This window comes from Clarias gariepinus, chromosome 17 (assembly GCF_024256425.1).
Source record: "Clarias gariepinus isolate MV-2021 ecotype Netherlands chromosome 17, CGAR_prim_01v2, whole genome shotgun sequence".
NCBI classification, from domain to species: domain Eukaryota; kingdom Metazoa; phylum Chordata; class Actinopteri; order Siluriformes; family Clariidae; genus Clarias; species Clarias gariepinus.
The window spans coordinates 19,906,260-19,929,302 of record NC_071116.1 but is presented as its reverse complement, the minus strand read 5'-3'; the positions used below and the strand labels follow the sequence as shown (position 1 = coordinate 19,929,302).

The window sequence follows — 23,043 nt, the reverse complement described above, 5'->3', positions numbered from 1 at the left end:
AACTACACATGCAAAGGAGGTTACTCACACATGAGGGAAAACACACAAGGCTAATTCTCCTAGAGGCTAATCCTGCTAGGAGACACAGAGACAAAGTAAATAATGACAAATAGAAACTTAAAGCTCCATAAACCAAATGGCAACTTAACAAACTAAAACAGAACAAAACAAAACCCACTTAACAGAACTGAAATTAACATTAATGCTCAACCCAGTTTCCCAGAACTAACAGCTATTTATAAGGAATCTAATGGACATCCTCAGGTCAGGTGAGCATCCGTGTCACCTGACCAAGGTGCCTTCTGGGAAACTGAGTCTACAAACAAAAACTACAAACACAACATATTGCCCTCTAGTGGTGAACCCTCACACCCATAGGGAAATTGTATGATCTAAAATCAACACTGGAACAGTATCTAAAAAAAAATCCTAAATGTCTTTAACTTTTAGATTTTTTTGAACATTACTGTATATAACTGGAATTGATAATCATTTATATATTAACAATATAGTGTAGTAAATTATATATTCATTGTAATTTTATGTATAATTTAAGTTTTTGAACAGTTTAATCATAGATTATAATGTATAAGATTTTTACATGGCTATAAAATTAAATATCAAATATAAACATCTAGAAATTATTTATGAACAAAATCAAGTGAATACATTTTTTTTCACAATGTACAAATATTTTCTTCTATTTTGTTGTTAAAAATTAAAGCTGTAATAAAATACACTTTAGAAGATTAGTGCTCAGACATACATTAAATAATTACTATTAAGATAAGATAAGAATGATTCATTTTCAGATTTCGTTTTCCACGTTAGGAAAGAACAAAAGCATCTCTTACGGCTTTTGATTCATTTTGGTGAAATTGCGCCATCTGCTGCAAAAGCAAATTTAAACAATTGTCTGAGAGGCTAGACATGCTTCTGTAAACATAAAAATACAACTATAGCACAATTACAACACTTCTGCTTCTCCTTGCCCTCCAGTGGCCACGGCACAGTCTAGACGGCACAGACCGCACATGACATTCAGAAGAAGTGGTTCTTAGATATCAGTTCTCCGGGAACTAAGACTCTTAATGTTTTTATATTAAAGTCCAACACAAGAAATTGTGTGCCATTAAGAAAAGGGAAGTGGTGGCTCAAACGGTTAAGGCTTTAGGACACTGGGTTTCTGATCAGAAGGTTGGGGGTTCGAGCCCCAGCACTGCTACGTTGGCCCTACTGAGCCCTTAAACAAGGCCCTTAACCGTATCTGCTTCAGGGGTGCTGACCCTAACTTCATAGCTGGGATTTGTTTTCTTTTTAATGCAGGCATATATTTCCTTTGAATTAAAGATTGAAACGATTAAAGCATCATTTATCTCAAGCGTTCTCAAACTTTGTGAATTTTCTGCCAAGCCTTGACCACGTTAGGTTTTTAAAAAATGCAAAATTATAATAAAATGTAGAACAACACTTAATAATTTTACTTATGTACATACCTTATGTCTATGTAATGTAAGTGACTAAAAACACTACCGGTCTACTGGAAATACACATGTCACATGACATTGCGAGGATGGTGCAGAAGCAGCGGCATAGGAAGTGGCGTTATTCTTACACTTCCTCCGTATCTTATGTGCATCTGGAGAAACAAAAGCAGCATTAGTAGATGGCATATACGAGGCAAAACATACCAGTTTTCCAATTCAGAATGTAGATCATTTAACATTTTTAGACACTTATACACTCACATAAGGTCTGTCTCTCATAAAAGATAAGCATGTAATGAGCTGCATCGAATCGAAAAATACTGACCTAGAACAAGTCTAGTATGCAAAAGGAATCTTCTTTAGGTTTGTACTGATTAATCATTAATAATTAACTACTGACAAGAGAATACATATTTTTTTAGTTACAGTTTTATTCGTACAAACCCAACAAAACAGTAAGGCTATCCAAAATAATGAAATGCTTTTGCCTCGTTTAAAAAAGGAGCCCACTAAAAATACAGCATTCAATACTGTGCATCACTTGAACTGCAAGTGCACCCCCTTGTGGTGTACAAGTGAATAGATATCTACGCTACTGAGAAATAGATGCAAAACAAATATGATCAGTTACTAGATTTCTACCCGGTTTCATCGATTTTTTACTAATTATTAAAATCTATAGCTCTTACCCTAACAGTAGCTGTAATAGATAGATTTGTTAGCATTAATACTCTTAACAGTTTACAATAGTGAATATGTATGCGATTTAAAACAAAGTGCTAGTTTGTTTTGCAGAATTAGTTATAACTGCAGTATTGGTGGGCTGATACCACTCTGAGAGTGTGAGACTAAGCTGCAATGCTCCAGCCTGATCTCTAACAGAAACAACACAGCTGCTGTACTGTGCTCTTGATACCTGTGGCCTCATGTTTCCTCATGTTTCGGCACAAAGGCCCCTTATAGCCGACCGCTCTGCTCTGTTTGAACTACACATGATTCAGGAGCTGAAGGAAATTCCTCAGAGTTTTATGGATTAAAGGTCCTTATGTCGGGTGAGGACCTAGATTCCTCCCTCAGCTGAGTTGCCGTGTGTTCCTGCGTGAGTGGAGGAGAACGGGCTCGAGCAAAGGCTCAGCTGCCCTGTGTATTTATTGAAGCTGATTATTCGGAGGTAGAGCAGAAGCCTCTAATCACATTGCTTTATATTAGCATGCATAAAAACAATGACCACTTAACCGTGCAGCCCACATAGCTTTTATATGGGCTGGATGGTTAAGCATGGTGTAACATGTGACTAGGAAAACGAAATCAGAAATCAGAGGCAAACAAATTATTGCACCAAATACAAATAAAACAAACAATATAGTTTGTTTAAAATCAGAAACATAACCTATGAACTTGAGATAAAAACTCATCACCGTTAATTGATGAGTCTTAAAGAATTTATCAGAGCAAAAATTTTTAACACAAAATGTTAGTTTTGCATAATATTACTCAATTACCCAATATAGAAATAATAAAGTGATAATATACCTTAGATATCATTAAGGTTGTTAGATGGCACACCTGCAGTCCAGATGTTGCGTAGAAGTGGGCATTGTGTTTTTAGTGGCCTTGTGACGATATTTTCGAACAGCATTTTTGAAAAGTATTTTGTTTGTTTAAATTATTTGGGCTTCATTAATTTGTGTTAAATTACTAATTTAATAAAGGAATCCAATCTAATCTAGTAATTAGTACACATGACAACAAACGCGGTACCAGACACATCAGGAAAAAATGAGCTTAAGTAGTGTTACTTTTGAGGTTAAAAAAGACACAGGTGAGTGCACACTGTAGTGCAGGGGCTGATGGGAAGTGTAATCCCATGCCAATTTCAGCACTGATACAGTGATGCAGTGATGTAAGCTCAGAGTCGATAAGTGACTATGATACTGCTGTTTTAGTATCATAAAACAATGTCAGCCAAAAAATGTATACACACTTCAAGAAAAGAAAAATAGTATGATGTATATTATATGAATATAATGTTAATAATATTATCATATTATTATTATTAAATCATCATATATGTCAATATATAACGCATGGCAATAAATTTAGTATTATTTTATACCTATACCTGAAGTGTGTATACATTATTACTCACTGTACTTGCAGTATATTCTGTCAATATGATGAGAACATTGCTTTATATTGTACAGTGTTGTTTTGTTTAAAAACAAATAATTCTCTCACAGCTGTACATGAACTCATTCAAAGCATCGCTTCAACCCTAATCCTGTCTTAGACGCTATTAACAAGGCGACTATACCGTGTTAGTACTAAAGCATGCGTTCTCACCCGTGCGCTCATGAAATGCTCAGATGTGATGTCCTCATTGTCAAGTCCACTGTGCTGAAAGGCGGTGCTGTGCCGTTATTTATAGCTCCGACAGAGGAGCAGGAGCAGTCTGCATCTCCTTGCCACGAGGAGGGGCCATGTACTGTACCAGTACACCAACCCCCAACCCCCCCCCCCCCCCCCCCCCCAACCCCAACCCCATCTCCACTCCCCCCCCCCCCCACCCCTTTCCTTTCCATCCGGCCTGCAGATGGAGCGTAAGGCAGGAAGCGCGGCACTCATCCAGTCGTGCAGAAGCCACTCTATGGCCTTCCTAATGAATAAGCAAGAAAAAGGTACCCGTGTCCTAGCAGCCATGTAGGTCAGAGCAGGCACAGAGGGAGTAAGAGATCACATGGCGCGCAGGATCACAAGCTCAGGAGTTTATTGAGAGATCACATGGCGTGCAGGAGCGAGACTTTAGGAGTTTATTAGTGAGGACTGTCCTTGTCTCCTTGTCCTCCTCCTCTTTTCTGCTGCCAGGGGACTCTATGGGTTCCTTGGTGTCCGGATGCTTTGCCCAGCCAGACCTGGCCGATCCTGAACGCGTCTCCATCCAGTAAGTGGCTTTGCACGACGCTTTCGTTAATCATAGTGATGATGACGATTAGAGTGCACTCTTGATCAGGCTGGCAGCTGTGTGTGTGTGTGTGTGTGTGTGTGTGTGTGTGCATGTGTGTGTGTCAGAGCATTTGCAAGTGTGCATGCACACCGCAGTGACTCCTCAGAACTGTAGCTTGCAGCATCTCTCTCTCTCCCTCTGTTTCTCCCTCTCTTTCTTTCTAACGTCCTCTAAACGTGAAGGTTGAAACGGCTGCTTTGCTGCCTCTCTGTACTTCCCATTTTCACCCAGGACGTCAGATCTTCCTAATCCAATAGGAAGCTCGAAGCTTTCTGTGTGATAAAAATAATAAACAAAAGCACACATCGCCCTTTCATTTTCCATCCATGTATAAAATAGAGGTAGAACTTCCACAGGGTGTCCTGAAGGTCTTCACACATTAAGCAAATACATGCACAACTACAGATGTGTTGACACAAGTTCAACATCACTGTGTGTGACAACAGGACTTTCGGGACACCCCATATTAGCCATCGGTCTAAAGTCTTCAGCTTCCCATGCCAACCCATGACAGGTCATCAATGTCTGGTTTATTACCGCGGAGTAAAAGCTTTCAGCTTGACCACTTCACTAAAACCTTTTCTCCACCGCGTCGAGACGAAGCTGCCTTCTCAGCGCATTCCATACAAATGATTCCAAGTACAAAACAAAGCGCTTTAACAATCAAATCTAACCAGTTGCAACTATAAGACGTCCTTCTAGGTGACAGCATCAGCAGAAATGGGTTTCTAGGATACTTCTCTGAGTCCGTCAATGATAAAGAGAACAGGATGATTCATATTTACGGAAGATTGAAGGCTTAGCTGTGTCATATAGCGTTTCTCATCGTCTCAGTTTGATGGCAGTGAATTGCCTGCCTCATTCCAGCAGATCTAATTAAATCTCACAGCTCGCTTCTCAGGAGATGCCGAAGCCTTCAGACTAATCTGAACAACTGCCCTGATCTCCAAACAGTCACAATCCTGCTGTGGGATCTTATGCCACATCATATTAGAGACATTTCTTTAACAGGCTCTGGTGAAAAAAAAAAAAAAGTATTTATAATTAGATGGCCCTGTGGCTTAGGGGTTAGCATTGTTGCCTTACACGTCCTGGGTTGCGGGTTCGAATTTTGCCGGACTCCTTAACCCTACAAAAGAGTAAGTGATATAACTTAAAATTAAACTTCAATTATTAGTCACATATACCTTGCAGCATAGTGAAAATATTTTTTCACGTATCCCAGTTAGGACATTTACATTTACATTTAGGCATTTGGCAGACGCTCTTATCCAGAGCGACTTACATTTTTATCTCATTATACATCTGAGCAATTGAGGGTTAAGGGCCTTGCTCAAGTGCCCAACAGTGGCAACTTGGTGGTTGTGGGGTTTGAACCTGGGATCTTCCGAACCAGAGTCCAATGCCTTAACCACTGAGCCACCCCTGGCCCCTGGGGCCGGAGCGCAGGGTCAGCCAAGATACAGTGGAGTGGATAGTCTTGAGGGCCTTGTTCAAGGGCTCAACAGTGGCAGCTTGGCGAAGGTGGGGCTCGAACCCCCAATTTTTTCACAATTCCCTTTGACCTAAGCTTGAGTACACAAACTGGACCGAAAAAAAAGTCCTTCAGGTAGCCTGGAGAGCTATTGCTTAAGATTACATTAAAAACATAAGAAAGTCTGGCTCTGTGGAAGCACAATCTGAAGAAATGAGGCGTGTCTGAAGCTATGCAGCTGTTGTTTTTGCCCTCGTAGCTCTGATTTTTGCGTGTGTTATTCGGAATGCGCCTTGCATGACCTAATGTGACACATTCTGGGTTTGCCAGTTTTTTTTAGGTTTGAGATACAACAGTTGTAATTGCATTTTTATCTATAGCCTTAACAGTTCTTATATGAGGCGTACGTTAAGTTCTCATACAGTATTTCTAGATTTCCTTATAAGACTAAAGTCTAACAAGGAGACGTAACTTGAGCCCCGCTATTGTGTAGTAACGATGAGTCAGGAGTCTTTTGTCGTCTGCGGTTTTGTTTATTAAATTAGAAGTCAGCTTTAGTCCTGAGTGACTAGCGTGGCTTGGTTTGTGTGTCGACACGTGTGCCAGGTGGCCCGTCAATGTGTGCTGATGTCATGTGATGGACACCTGCATGTTGGGGCTCATGGCCTCCCAGCTTGTGCTGAGAAAGCTGTCACTTCCTGGCTCCTGAGACTCTAACCAGAGCCAGGGATGTGAGTCAGCCCGGCAGGCGCGCTGCCAAACGTCTGAGTCTGCCTACCTCAGTCTGCCTTCCCACCATGCTGGTGGCACACTCTTATTAGCAGTACTTTTCTAAATAAAATGGGCAACGTGTGATTTTTTTTAGAACTTTTGAGTTTAGGTCATGTGATGGTCAATAAAATAACTTCTGAAAGCGTCCTCTTGCTTTTAAAATAGCCTGTTAGCGGTCAAGTTTGTTTTCAGTTCCATGACGACCAAGGGAAGTGGTTTTGGGTGTATAGTGTGGTTTTCTCTGTATAATGCATCAGCGTTGCTCTTCAAGTGAACACTTTGTGTGTGTCTGTTTAAGGTACTAGAGATCAGTACTAAGCCAAAAGAAGGTTGATAAAGGATCTGTTTGCATATCATAAGCAAATGCTGGAGAGAATATTGAAAAAAGACAATCACTCCTTTGCATGTGCAACAACAGGTCCAAAGGTCCAAATTTTTGATACTGTCTAGTTTTCATTTCGGTAATGTGCTCGGTCACGGGACCACGACTTGACTAACAGCTCTTTCCTCCTCAACTAAAATGGAATTTGATCAACTTGGCCAATTTCTACAATCATTCAGGCTTTTATATTTGCCAGACCTGCAAGAGATTTAATGACTAACCTCTCTTACTCATCTCTCCTTCCTGCCTACCATCTCTGCCTTGTACAAACTTCGTTATTGATTTTTGGTTTGTGCTCCGATGCAAGGTTTGCTATGTGTTCAAATGAATACAGTCGCCGTGATGTACAGACCCAGACCAAGGTCAGTTTGATCGTGTGGATTAGAGAAAGATACATTGTCCTGTTATTTATTCATTCATCGTTTATACAGTGTATCACTGGTTATTTACAGAGTTGGAGGGCGGGGGTGTCGTGTAGCCTAGAAGCCTCCCAGATGTCTTTAGGCACAAGACGGGGTACTATCTGAGCAGGATGCCAACCCATCACTGGGCACACACACACACTCTATGGGCAATTTGGGAACTAATTAGCTTGCGGGAAGAAACCGGAGTACTTAGAGGAAACCCACCAAGATCAGGGAGATCATGCAAATTTCACTCACACAGACCCGAGGCAGGAATCAAACCCTTAATCTGAGGTGTGAGCCCACAGTGCGAATCACTATGCCATCATGCAACCTCGATCCTGTTATTATTAATATATATGGGCTTATTAAATGTCCAACATGAGATTGGTGCATAGCAGATTACTGAGGCATTGCAGATAAATAATGGGGTCGAGCAACGCCCATGTTCTTAACCCATGCTGCAAACCATTACTTTTATCATCTTCAATATATTTTTTCAAGTTTATTATATAAAACTACTATTGCACCTCTTGTTGGATTATATGAATATCTGATAATGATACACATTGTGAACCACTGAAATGCATTAGAAGGAGTGGATTCAATTATATACCTGTCATTTAGCTTGCAGTCAGACTCACTGTTGTTACAGGAAACTAATCAACACCTTCAGACCAGCCAGATTAATGAGAGGAATAATATCAAATCAGGCTGAGAAATTAGAAAAATCAGCTTGATATTCATCACATCTAATCAGTTATTTATGTGTGAATCAAGAGTGTATCCTGATCATAGATTCACTCAGTGAAGAGTGTGAGCTGGAGCTCTGGAGCCTTTGTTGAGTAATCAGAGTAATCTGCAGGTCCCATGGTTCTCTTCTGACATAAGTCTGATCCCACAGGGAAAAGAAATAGAGGGCGGTTTCCAAGCAGTACCAGTCTGAGAGAGAGAGAGAGTACATGTGTATGTGTGTGTGTGTGTGTGTGTTGGGAAGATAACTAAACCCCAGATGCGTCATTATTCATGTCTAATTTTTGCAAAGTACAGTAGATAGACTTTTGTTTGGTAGGATTTAAAACATGAAAACAAATAAAGCAATTGGAAATGCATTACACCTTGAGTGAAAATATGTCAGAAATGAAAAGTGCGGTCTTCTCTGTATGTATTTGTAAAAAGGAAGTGATGATCAGTAGCTATGGAGGAACCTAGGTATCATGATAATATAGTAAAATATTCCCATCCCTAATGTTTAGGATGCTTGAACAGGTCCTACTCAAAGCTCTTGAAACAGCCAGAGATACTCACTTGAAGTGTTTAATGATTCAAATAGAACAGCCCTTGTGTTTTCACTACACACACAATATATAGACATCAGTGAGAAGCAAGAGTAATTATTAGCTCTATTAACATGGACAATATTTCTTCAATCTGATTGAAATCATCCAGATTAGAGATTATAATGTAACTGTTTACATGGATACATTTGCTAAAATGTGTCTACATACTCAAAGCATTTAATCTGAATCTAACTTTTTGACATGTTCAAAGGTTCTGTCGTTTGTGAAGCGTTTAGTCTGCAAGAAATACAGTATAACAAAAGAAGCAGAAGAAGAAGTTTCTTTTTCTTCAGCATTGAGGGTTTTTTTTTTTCGGCTTTGCAACATTTCTAAGAAAACTCCCCTTTTGCGTTAAAATTGGTTATAAGAATTCAGCGTCGTCTATGATTCGTTTTAAAATTGTTGTTCCTGAAATAGGTATTTTGCATCTAAAACTGAATAATTAACTACATATTTAATAGGTTTATCTTCTAAAATTTCATAATAAAATATGATATCTTAAATGAGGTGGTATTACTCACTTACTCACTAAAAAAAAAAAAAACTTTTCCACGCAACAGCTTAGCTGCCTTCACAAGCATATGAACTTGAGTAACATCCACTGCTTAATCCATAGGGTTTAATCTGATGTCAGCCCACCCTTTGCAGCTATAAAAGCTTCAACTCTTCTGGGAAGGCTTTGCACAAAGTTCAGGAGTGTGTTTAAGAGAGTTTTGGACCATTCTTCCTGAAACGCATTTGTGAGGTCAGACACTGATGCTGGATGAGAAGGCCTGGCTTGCAGTCTTCACACTAATTCATCCCAAACGTGTTCTATCAGGTTGAGGACAGGACTCCAAACTCTCTCATCCACGTCTTTATGGACCTTACTTGTCATGTTGGAACAGGTGTCGGGTTGTTTTTCAGGACTTGGACTCGGCCCCTTACTTGCAGTGAAAGGAACTCTTAATGCTTCAGCATACCAAGACGTTTTAGACGATTTCATGCTTCCAATTTAGTGGGAGCAGGTTGGGGATGGGATACCTATTCCACTCCTATATCTTATGGTAAGCCTTCCCAGAAGAGTTGAAGCTGTTATAGGGTTTTATTGGATGCAAAGGGTGGACCAACATCATATTAAACCCTCTGGATTAAGAAGTGGATGTTACTCAAGATGTTACATATGCATGTGAAGGCAGGCGAGCGAATACTTCTGGCAATATAGTGTATTTGACCAGCGTGGCAAACAAGTAGTCCATTCAGCAAATAAAATGATCACATATACTTACCGCTGATTACTTTCCACTTAACTTTTTATTCATATTTGTTTCACTGTCCCGGAGTTTCGAGGTTTGTTGTGTAATTACAGTCCGCATTAAAAGTGTTTACACGTGGAGGTGCAGAGAGACGATTGCAGATGATTGCAGTATACAAGATTCTGATTCTAGTGGCCAAAATATATCACAGGCTGTGGGCAAATAATCTGAGGCCGGGATTAGGATCTTGGCATGTCATCATCTCATGCTTTGTTCAAAGGGTGTCTCAGATTGTTTCCTTATGTGATGTTATATCATGCTGCTGCCTTCTAAGACACAGCAGAGGCAGCAAGGCATCAAGGCGATTAAAAGGGAAAGTGGTCATTGAAAAATCTAGCTGTATTTCTATGAATTAGATCCTCACTATGTGTTGAAATCGAATGCATTTGCCATGCAAAGTGTATGTGGTTGTGGAAGTTCTCTTTTCTTTACTTTCCTTCTGCTTCCTCTTAGCTGGGCCTCAGAGTTTGCTGCTCCTTTGGCCAGTACGTACTCCGCATCTGAGTCATGGCTCGGCATCCTCCCTCTAGCCATCGAAGCAGACTGATTCACGGCCTGCAGTTCATCTTCTGATGAATTCTTGTCGAGAGCAGAATGGCTCTGGTTATCCTTGAGGAGCAAGAGATCCAGACACAAAGGCGTTCAGCTTCTCTATGGAATTCATTCAAGTGCTGTCAGAGTGTACTGTAGATGCTGCACATGCTGGTTCAGGCACAGTTGTTTTCTACCGTCATTTAGTGGTGTGCAGTGGTGTTTGAGTAGTCGTGCAATGCTTGAAACCAAGAGAGGGAAGTGGAGGAGTGTTCAGAATCAGTGGGGAGGATCGGACATGTCCAGTTCAGCCCACGCATTGTGTTCAAACATGGAACTGATACATTGGGAAACTCGGTATGCATCTGAGCGCATCGTACTTAGTTCTGGGACGCAAGAAGTTAATGACTCGTAGAAATGATCAATATACAAGTAGAAGATAAACATAGGTAAGTCGTGTTTGGCGTTACCGTAAGGCAATCATTTGAAGCACTAGCTTCTGCTGCAGTCAGTCCGATTTCCACATGTGTTCTGTGTGAAGAGGAACCATCAAGTTGTTATGAGGAACTCCCTGACGAGCATACACACGCTAGTTATGATACCTTCATCTCAGTCTGTGCAGCATTTTTTAGCTCTCATTCATGTCACGTTAAGTTTAATTAAGTTTCTCTAATTAATCGTTTTAAGTTTTTTTGTTAATTGAATGCTACATTGGGTAAATATGTTAAACCATGATTGACCACATTGTTCATTTACGGAAACCTTTAATAAATGTGTATATGAATCTAGTCTTGCTCTGAACAGCTTAGGTTCTGTTTACACTCAAGTGCTACTACCTCGTCCAGTGACAGCTGTCAAGATTTTGAAGTTTCGGCGAGCTGACTACTGAAGCGTTTGCACAATTCTTTTACAAATCCTTAAGCGTGTTTTATTCCATACTGCATGAAATATGGTGAGACTCTTCAGGGACTTAGGTGGAAGGAATACATAGAAGAAAAAACAAAACCTTTTTTCCATGGGTTGTGTGAGAGTGTATCCGGTGAATAATATAAGAAGAGTAAGTGCTAGACAAGTTCTCTTTGTTTTTGTTTATTTCCTTGCAAAGTACATTAAAATATACAGTACTGTGCAAAAGTCTTGAGCAACCGTTTCATTTCTTTATATTTTGCTTTCGAGGAGTTTTTCAAAGCGTATTTTTAATGTAGTCTTGAGAAATAGTTCTTCAGCCTTCCTGAAACACTTTCTCTGCTCTCTGCTTTTTGGCAAGTTTCTGGCTCCAGTCCACGTGGATGTTCAGTTTCAGAGAAATGTTTTTTGTTTCTTATGCGGTTGTTATGACTGGTTAGAAGAATTCTCATCTGTGATTGGTTAGAAAACTCGACAGCGAAGGTGAGAGTTCAGTTGTGTTTTTAGCCCAGTTTAGCGCAAAATGTGTTACCTTAATAAAACTCAGTGTCAGTCTTAAACACGTTTATGTATAATTATGTGGTTAATAAATGCTTATTAATATAAATAAAATAACAAAACAGAACAATTGTACAGTACAAGTGTTAGCTAAACTACAGAACCTTGCAGAATGTCGGGTGGTCGTATGCTGTGGATAACATCGCTGTGGCTAACATCGCGTCTCACCACGAGTCAAACCGCGTAGGTGAGATGGGGGTGTCGGAAACCTAGAGGACAAAGGTGGGACTTGAATCATATTTTTAAGTACAGTTTTAAAGAGCCAAACCCAAAAGTATATAAGACACTCTGGATTTTGTGAGATCTCAAAATAATTAAGGACTTTTCCCCTACATATTTTTTTATGCTTTTTTTTTATTTATTTATTTTTTTTTTTACAGTTTGTCCCTAGTGGTGTTCATCAGTCTAAAACAATATGCGACTTAATTTATCGTGAGCAGTGAATTACACTGGTGAATGCAGGGAAAGGAAGTGCGTTTCTCAGTGCTCAGTCCTTGCAGAAATGCATGGCTTTCACACTCTTTGTTTCTCTGCAGTGTTACTGTCCTCACTTGCAGCTGAGTGCTTCAAGACAAACACTCAATCTATTTGCCCATTCATCTAGATAAAAAAAGGAAGTAAAATTATTGAATAAAAAATAGATAGATAGAAACTATTAGAATATAATATGGTTATCGGATTACTAATATTATAGGATATTCAATTGTGAAATATGTTTCGATTGCTGTCACTTCATGCCATCTATTCATTAGTAAATGGCTTTAGGCTTACTTTGAGTATTTTTATATAGAATATAATGGTTTAGAATAGTAAATAAGCATGTTATCCGGCTGATATCTGATTCCAGTATAGATATCAATGCAATGACACAAGAGTGCAAGGCTTGCACCATTTAATCCTTAGAATAAAACTGATATTCCAGTGAGATATTAGAGTAAGCCATGTCATAAGCAGAACAGTGGCATTGTGTTATCGAAAGTTGTGTTTTAATACCGATACTGTATTCAATCGATTTATATGTGCCATCACAAATGTGTATTTATCCTATTTAATCATTTATCCTATATAAAAGTAAATAATTCCTGCATCCATATGCATCCTAACGTTGCAATGTATTAAATATCCCGCTCAGGATTTGACTTTAATATTTGTAGAATTTTACACAGTAGCTCAGGTCATGCAGTTTTTAGACTCTCTTTAACCCACTGCATTACTATAAAGCGCCAGTGATATGTGTTTGCGATTCAATTTAGCTTTAAGAAAAATCCCAATATTAAACCAGCTTTGCCTTATTTTAAAAGCTGCTGTGTTCAGACACTCGTCTGTTTTAGCCACTTTATGACCAATATATCTTCATATTTCACTTCAGGCCATCTCTTTGAGAGCATTGGTTCCTGTACTGTTGCTCACGACTCACTTAATTTCTTTCTGCAACTCATATTACAGCCTCAGTCAGGGTTTTTTTTTCCGCTACATCACGCAACAACGTCACTGCTCTCAGCGTTGTGCTTAAAGAGACAGAGTCCAATTAGCCAGATCATAAAGACGTACACATAGAAATAGTATTGAATAGAATAGTATTCCTTTTAAATGCTGGCTTATAGTATGTTTTAATTACTTTACTACCGCTGTACTTTCTTAGTACCGGTATCCCTTGCAACAGTAGTGTGCTTTAAGAAAGGTTGTGTCTCACGTTCATCAGTGCAAATGACTTCAAAATACTGTATAAAAGTTAACTGGATAGGAAATTATGTCAATTCAGATCCAGTCTTGATCCACTGTTTCAGGTCAGCATGTGGTGTCAGATAAGTAGATCCTTATCTGATTGATTCACAGGAAAAGGGCTTGAGACGGCTAAGTCAGCATTAATTAGATTAAAAAACTTAGACCTCATTAAAGACTCCAAAGTGGAAGATCAAGCTTTCTCAATTAATAGCAAAAGATAATAATCAGGCAATTTTCGACGGAACTTAATAACGTTTCGTCTGTTAATAACGGCCTGTTCCGAAGAAGGTGTACTCCTGATTGATGTTATGACTGATGGACGATTAAGGGCGTTTTAACATTAGGGCCATGATGATCGGCTTTATGAACACCTGACACCAAAGTCTGGTTCTTTTTGGTCAGTGAGAACACAATCGTTTCATGATCGGGAACCGTGCCCGAGTCCGCTGGGAAAGGTGGTCTCGAGAATGATACAACATACTCGTGCACGATCGAATAAGATACAGATGCCAGTCATACTTGAGAACTGACGTAGACCGCGGTATAGATGTGATGTCATCAGTCCCATCTGTCTCCTTTAAAATCTCCTTGTGCGTGTAGAACAGGCCAATCTCATCCTCTGAAAGCCATAGCTAATAAAGTCGAAAGGCACACGAGAGCGCTGCTCTTGACATTTTTTGGGGGGATATCAATAATATTAGTCATAGTGCAAATGTTATGACTGGACAGACTTTCCTTTAAGGCAAATCATTGTTTTGCAGTTTTAAATTAATTTCTGCTGAATCTAATTCAACCTGTTTTTGGTGATAAGACATATTGTTTTTCAGCCTTTACCACAAGCGTACGCACATTGTGTTCTTTTGTGGGCTTGCACGTGTCATCTAAAATCATTAAAGAAATGTGGTTTGGATGCTGGGCATTTCGATTCATTTCCTGAAGTGAGAAGAATCGTTCAGGGTTTGGGTTAGGGCAGTGGCTTATCTGACAGAAAGAATAACTTCCTGGTTTAAGTCACTTCCCCTGAGATCCGTTTCAGAGCCCATAGAGGAAACGCAGGTCGGTAAAAACCATCGATAGAGCTAGAAGATGCAAAGAAGTCACAGCAAAGTTATCAAGGGCTCGGCCGAAATGATTTCATTCTCACATTCTTTCAGAATGAGGCAGTTTGGTCTGAAGAGCTCTGTTTGTCCTTCCAGTCCATATGAAATCCATCATGTGTGATTATCATTTATCATTCCAAAAAACTTTGAGCAATTATAACAAAAAACAAAGCACAAGGGCGTACAGTCCACCTTTTTGTATTTCAAGATTCTTTAACAGAACACTTAAAAACATGACTTTTGGAGGAATTACAGAGAGAAACGAGTCAGCCCACAGATGATGCATATGCAATGTTAATAAGATTTAGTTTCGGCTAAGTGGCAGATATTTAGTGCTGCTTGATCATATTATTCTCTTTACACATTTACTGTATGTGTGACTTTTTTTTCCAATCATAAAAAAATTCTAAGGATTGGCATAAAGCAAATATCCTTATGTTGCGATGCTGTTAGGAATGTATTAATACCGACACTGGCATTGGTATACTAATGTTGAATACAAAGGTGCTTTATTTAAAATCAGGCTACATTTACATTACCAGCATGAAGCGACTCAATTCCAATTTTTTTACCCTAATGTGACAGATTTTCTTGGGGCTGTCTGAGCGCACAACTCTAAAGATTTTCAGAACGGAACTGAATCACTTTCATAGTGACTAGATCAAATACATATCTTATAGGCGGTTATATTTCTTAAATAAGTATAAGTAGTAATGATTGTGCCTCTTTGCCTCTGCACATGCATGGGGCACTTGCTGACATCGGTCAGCACCGGCAGCACAGGGATTTCACAGCTGTGTCAGCAAAAGCTGCTGAGGTATTTGACTTTCTTAATTATTTTGGACTTCAACAAATACAGCCAACTACCTGCTCGCCATCCTCAAGACAAAATCCAAAGTGTATCATTAGTAAAATCACCAGTGGTCGCATAGTTATGGCATATTTTCACACAAATCGATGTGCGGACGCGTGCAGTTTTAGAGGACGTCCACGTTGGAATCAGATAAAAGTCACCTGTAATTATGATGGTGACATACAAATCCAGTCTGACCAAAAACATCTGAATTGAGCAATGTGGCTTTCAATGTGAATGTAGCCATAATCAGAGCTAACTATTGGTTGAGCATCAAATACTAGAGATGTTAATGCGTGGCCTCGCACCTCCAGAGTCAAGGGTTTGATTCCCACCAAAGGTCTGTATGGAGTTTGCATGTTCCCCCTGTGCTTAATGGGGTTCCTTTCACAGTCCAAATACATGCAGATTAGGCTCATTGGTGTTCACAAATTACCTGTCATGCATTGGCACTCTGTAAAATGTGTACTATGCATTGCGCCCGAATTCTCGAGGAGCATAGGCTCCTGCAAACCTGAAACAGAGTAAACGATATGGACGATGAATGAATGAATGAATTTATTACCCGGTAAGGTTTCTTGTGCATGTAGTGTCAACCTCTTACTTGGCACTTAGTACTAGTTAGACTCCTTGCCTGCTTGTTGATAACCTACTTGAAGAGTCAGGTCTCCGCGATTCCTCTCATAAGCACCGGCTCACGTCCACTTGCTTACAATCCACTTTCCCCTCCACCATCTTTATTTTCACGGAGAGCTCTGTTACAAAAACGATCGCTGTTGTCCTAAAACACTTTGGCTTAAACAACCACTCAACAGCATGAGCCACCTCGTGTTCACGAGCATTTCACGAGCGCTTCATGTGCACACGGTCTGATATGTGCACACATAGGGGTGGGCCTGTTCACAGATGGGTCTGTGTGTTCATGTGTGTGACAGAGAATGAGACTGGGAGAAACAGTGCGCTGCACATAATTAAATAAGTTTTTTTTTTCTATTTTAAATGATAAAAAAACAAAGCTAGTGCAGTATGTGGAGGGTCAGTGTTGATACTGAGTCGGGTCACTACAAATAAATCAGTGGAAACAATGGATTATGCTGCTGCAACTGTTTAAATACAACTTAAAGCGAAGGGGAAATCTGCATCTGTGATTTGGGAAAGTTTGGAAGAGCATCAAAACAGGCCATAACTCAATTCACGACATGCTTACTGTGAACTCACATTCCAGATGTGTACAGTATATAAGAAATAAAATGCAGCCGCCGAGCATGCTGTGAGTGGTGTCATGTGACCAGTGTTATCACTGTGAAGTTACTTCTTTTTACATATTTCTTTTATATCACACTAATTTCCCAACAAGCAGAGCCATGGTGTGCTGGTTAGCACTGTGGCCTCACATCTTTAGGGCTGAGGGTTCAAGTCCTGCCTCCAGGGTGTAACCCAGGCCTAGTGCTCAGAGTCTCTGGGGATAACCTCCATGCCTCCTGTGACCCTGTATAGGATAAGCGGTATAGAGGGTGAACGAATGAATCATCGTGCAATACTTTTCAAAATATAATATGTAATCATCATTTTCTTAATATTGTTGAGTGTCCACTAAACAAAAGTCGTACAGAGCGGGTGGGACTCAGGACCAGGACTGAAAAAAACAGTACTCAGGAGAGGGATCTGGCTTGCTCTCTAAAGCCTAAAAGTTAAACGTGGACACTCCCTTCTTTAGAAAATCACAAATACACACGTTGCTGTGGTGTGTGTGGTGAATCATGATTGAAGGGAAAGGAAAGCAACATTTAGAGACATCGCACATACAGTAAGTAATCTGGAGAACCACATCTCTATACTCTTTTTTTAAATTTTTTTATTCTGCTGGATGTCTCCTGGCCACTGATCACTGCAGGCGCTACACTTTTCCTCTCTCTCCTTAATCCACCCAGGATTGAAATGCCTGCATATCACATGGTCTGGAGAAATATTCATGGTATTTGGAGGAAGGTGAGGGTAAACACGCTAGACTTGAGTGAGTAGGTGTTGTTTTTGAACGCAGTTTTATTTTTATTCGAATTGAACGCTCCGTCATTCCATGTTTCTTGGTTGTTTTGACAGAACTTGCATTTTTTACATGTTTAAAAAAATTAGAATGAAAAATCTGAGCTGGGTTGAAACAAGGTTACCAGAGCTTGAAATGAACAGAATATAAGAACTAGCTGGTACTAGATGGCACATGCTTCTAAAATAAAGTGTATTCTATAGTCTATGTTTATGGCATGCACACGTTACTTGCTTACTTTAACGGTTCTATACTTGTCTTTTCTCGTTTTCTCACTTTGCATAAGATTAGCATGGTCAAATGTGGTGAAGAGATGAAAAGTGGATGTTGGGTTGTGAAAAGCCTTTTTCGTGACCCAGCTATTAAATTACACTGGTGTTAATGAAAACTTGTGTATGTAAATGGCACAAAGGGGAGCTACGCACAAAGCTAATCCTATGCCCTGACAATCCTTAAACCAATTCTTTTCAATTAAATTTTATTCCTATAATGATTTTAACAGTGATTTTTGTCCCAAAGCGGGTTTACAGAATAAAAAAAATCTGACAATTTATTTAAATAGTTAAAGGTAATATGAGTATAAATTATAATTTTTAGATGGTCCCTTGATTGTATGGTGGTTAGCCCTATAGCCTTGCACCTCAAGGTTCCTGGTTTGATTTCCCCCTCTGGGTCTGAGTGCATCTCCCCGTGTTGGTGGACTTCGTTCGGGTACTCCAGTTTCCTCCCACAGTGCGTTCCCAAATTGCCCCATAGTGTGTGAATGAGTGTGTGACACCCCGTCCAGGATGAATCCCTCCTCGTCCTCTAAAGTCTCCTGGGATAGGCACCCGGCTCCCAGCGAAACATGTATACAGGACATACTTGGATTCTCAAATTATTTTTCAACTACTATTAATTTACCTTTATGTTGGACAATATAGTACTTGTATTAGGGGTGCACTAATACCACTTTGTGCCAGCCTGGGTACAAGTAGCTATGTTTGAGTACTTGCCAATACAGATTACTGATACGGTACCTGGCGTTGTCCCAGAGTATAGCGTGAACAGAATGTTGGAATGTCCTACGTATGAAGAACATCATGAAGTGCACAGCATATTGCTTTGCCGGTGTGTAAAAACATTTTCCTTGTATGTAGAACACCTTTGTAGAGTAAACTCCTCATCCATCCACGGTGCAGTTAAACAGATGAGACACAATGCCACTCCTGACACTGCTAATCCAAATATCAGTGATGAACCTGAAGGCTGAAATGTTCTGCAACAGGCTGATGATGTGCTTTTTCAAATCAACAAGCAGCTTTGAAAGCATGTAATGTATGATTTATGATATGCATTTGTGATTACTGGAAAATCCACATGATGTTCATTTATCTGAACGGCTGCTTTACTGGCACCGTTTCTGTCATGTAGTGACAAGGAGTTCATTGGCACACAAGGGCCCGCTAACACGCGACTCGGTTATATTTTCCAAGCTGAAGATTGTAACACTGTTGTTGCTTGTGGATATCAAATGTGCATGTGAAATAGTTGTATTTCACTTTCACTTTAATCACTACTGTCACAGAACACAGCCGCTGTCAAACAAGTAAGATATGATCGACCAAGAAGAGCGTTGCCAATCTTGGTTATCAAGACAGACATACTGGCGAGAGATGCACTGCAAAAGGGAACAGCAATCAGGTCAGGTCCAAGTTTAATATCAGCATGTAAAAGTAAGATTCATTTGATGTGTTAAGTTGCAGTGCATCTCTCTAGGCAGTCTGTGTTAATAACCAAGCTTAACAGTGCAGCTCTCTAGTTTCTCAGCGTCTCATTTGCATGCCAGCCACATGCTGAAGACAACGGCGACAAAAGTGAGAATGCATTACAACTGTTCATTTCGTTTGAAAAGCGTGAAAAGAGAACGGATATACAAGTTAACAGCATCTCAAGTGCAAACGCATTCCGCACTTGAATGTGTGCATATGAACGTGTGCGCTTAAATTTAAACTCGTGTCGTGTCATGATTCGTGACATGACGTGGCGGAAACAGTGCTGTCAAACCTGGCGCTTTCTAAAATATTTATACTTGCCAACTTCAAATGTTGACAGTGTTGGCAAACAGATATCCTTCTATATAGACATGCAGACAGGGCGTGTGGTGTACAAGGAAAAGATACAACACAAAGATTAATTTAAAGGAACATGTTCAAGTGCAGTTACACGCAAAACACTAAATGTTAATGATATGACTCTTTATGTGTTTATTAGGAAAAATGTTTTGTAAATGAAGGTATGTATTTTCCCTGTGTATAAAGACATTTGGCACGCTCTTTATTTTGAAGACCACAAGAAAAATCTCCATTTCTCTATCTTGTACGGTTTAAAATGCAATCGTTCATGACGTATCAATAAATATCTGGCTAGCTGCTAAGGATGGCCCGTGTGGTCTGTGTGGTGACTGGGGACGGTTCTATTTGACCATGAAGATGGTCTTGGACTCGGCTGATGCAGACAGCTGTTCTCTAATGACTTGTGGCAGCAGTTGCCCAATAGTTCAGGAATAAAATTCCCACAAACAGTTTGTTCCTGAGCCTTCACAAATGAAAGTGGATTTCAGATTAACTTAAACACCTGTAACTTCCAACACTCAGTTTGATGGCGAATCAATACCTGCTACAGTGTATCTACCTGATATCACCCAAATGAGGATGGCTTCCTTGTTGAGCCTGGTTCCTCTCAAGGTTTCTTTCTTTACATATTTCCTTATGCTTTTCCATCTATCTGAGACAACGGTACTGTGTTGGTACTCTGTATCAGCAAGTACTTAAATGGAGGTACTTGTACCTGGACTGGCCAAAAGTCTCCTGACACTCAGTACGATGGCGAATCAATCCCTGCTGAATCTACCTGATATCACTCAAATGAGAATGGGTTCCCTGTTAAATCGGATTCCCCTCAAGGTTTTTTCCTATTTTCATCTCAGGGAGTTTTTCCTCGCCGCCGTTACCTCGGCTGCTTGTCAGGGACAGTTTGTTAAATATGATTCAGATTCCTGTTTTCTCAGGTGGCATAATGGTTAGCATTGTGGCCTTGCACCTCCAGGGTCGAGGGTTCAATTCCCACCTTGGGTCTATGAGTGTGGAGTTTACATGTGATTGATGGATTTTCTCTGGTTTTGTCCCACAGTGCAAAAACATGCAGATTATCCTAACTGACGTTCCCAAATTGCCTGTAGTGTGTGTGTGTGTGTGTGTGTGTGAGATGGATTGGATGAATGAAGGAACATATTTCCTGACAATTTTGGGACTCCGTTTCGTAATGTGTAAAGCTGCTTTGGGACAATGACCATTGTTAAAAGCGCTTTAGAAAAAAAATTTATTTAATTTAATAAAATGGGCTAAAAGTTGAGCATGTGGTAGCAACTTTACCCTGGAACAAAAAAAAGTTAGAAACACTTGTTTCAAGCACTTCTTCAGTCATAAATACAAGTTAATACAGTCAACATGTGGGTTTGTGAACACAGGTGTTTTGTCAGACGTGTGTGTGTGTGTGTGTGCTATCATGTCACATTAATGTGTTCATGGCACAGAGCAGAGAAGCCTCCAGATGCTGGTGCCATTTTTGCCCGGCTGAAGTGCTCTGTGGAAAACGCTACCTTTTTTTTTTTTTTTTGCAAGAGGATGAGCTCCGATTGAACACACACGCACACACAAGTTTTTTTTCGCCCTGATGTGGTTTGTGTGCAGGATGTTAAGGAGATGTCGGAGTATAACGCGAAGTTTAGCCTTGGATTGCTTTTGCAGAGGGAAAGTTTTGAGCTCCTGGTAACGTGATATGTGCACCGGAGACTGCAGGTAAACAACATTTAAGTCGCTCTTGAACGCAGCACGGCAACATTTTTACCGACTCGCGTGAAAGAACGCGGCGCGGAAAGTGTTTGTTTTATTGTTTGTGTAAGCGTGTGAGATACAGCCTGAGCTTGTTGTGTCAGATATGAATAGTTTCTCAGCGCAAAAACTAATATGAACGAGCTCGTAGCCGGAGAAACGTTTTTAAGCTTTTCACCGCCAAAAAAAAAAAAAAAAAAAGAAATTCGCTGGAGTTGCTTTCCAGCTTCATTCGGCAGCCACATGCTTTGTCTTCTCTTCAATCCTGTTTCTCACTCACTTTTACTCCATATCTTATCATATATCATGTTTATTCCGAAAGTTTTGCCGCGTGTTCATTTTACCGAGAGCTGGAGGACTGTTAGCCGAATCTACAGCTTTCTGTATGAAACGTGACACACGCTGTTTGTGCCTTTGTTTCATTACACATATAGAAACCAGCATTAAAATGGTTAAAATCTGTTTATTGTCAAGGCTAAATGTGTTTGAGTGGTTCTTCTTTTGTTTTTTGTTTCTTTTATGTCGGAGTTTTTCCAGATGTGCGCCAGAAAACATTTACCTCCGTGTGTTTACTGACAGTTTTCACCACAACACATCTCTCTCTTTCTCTTTCTCTCTCTTTCCCAAACTATCTGTTTTAGTAAATCAATACATTTCTACAAACAATGCTAATAAAAACACGCACGTCATATAGTGACATTCCCTTTCTAAGAAAAACGAAACGTACATATTGCAGAAGTTTTTCCTCTTTCACAGTTAAAACTTTTTTAATAGCAGTTTTAACTTACTTTTATACTTTAAGAATCCACAAAAAGTCCAGCCGTGGACAAAAGTTTTGAGAATGACACAAATAATATAATTTTTCTATATAAAAAAATGCTGCTTCACTGTTTTAGATTTTTTTTGTCAGATTTTACTAAGGTATATTGAAGTGTAATTACAAGCATTCCATAAGGATCAAAGGGTTTTATTGACCATTGCATTAAGTTTCATTGACTTGTAATTCGCCTGCATAATCAAGGCTTGGAGTTTGTTTGAATATGTGGGTTTTTGTTTTTCCACCCGCCTCCTGAGGATTGACCACAAGTCCTCAATGGGATTAAGGTCTGAGAAATTTCTTGGCCAAGGACCCAAAATTTCAATGTTTTGTTCTTCGAGCCACTTTTGTGTCACTTTTGTCAAGGTTCTTTATAATGCGGAAAAGGCTTTATTCATCACCAACCTGTTCTTGGATGGTTAGGAGAAATGGCTCTCGGAGGATGTTTTTGTACCATTCTTTAATCATGGCAGCGTTCTT

The 23,043-nt window shown here is 39.8% G+C and overlaps 1 protein-coding gene across 7 annotated transcripts in view; it reads left to right on the top strand.

Moving 5' to 3' along the window:
* psd3l (pleckstrin and Sec7 domain containing 3, like) overlaps positions 1 to 23,043 on the top strand; it is a 139,902-nt gene that overhangs the window by 36,071 nt on the left and 80,788 nt on the right. The window contains exon 1 of one of the 7 annotated variants that reach the window (XM_053515916.1): positions 11,022 to 11,137. The exons of 4 other annotated variants lie outside the window; for them this stretch is intronic. In XM_053515916.1, coding sequence (XP_053371891.1) covers positions 11,106 to 11,137 — 32 coding nt within the window. In that variant the 5' untranslated portion in view covers positions 11,022 to 11,105. Of the gene's footprint in view, positions 1 to 11,021; positions 11,138 to 21,558; positions 21,714 to 23,043 lie in introns of those variants that run through there. 2 more of the 7 variants (XM_053515918.1, XM_053515917.1) reach the window with 2 other exon arrangements.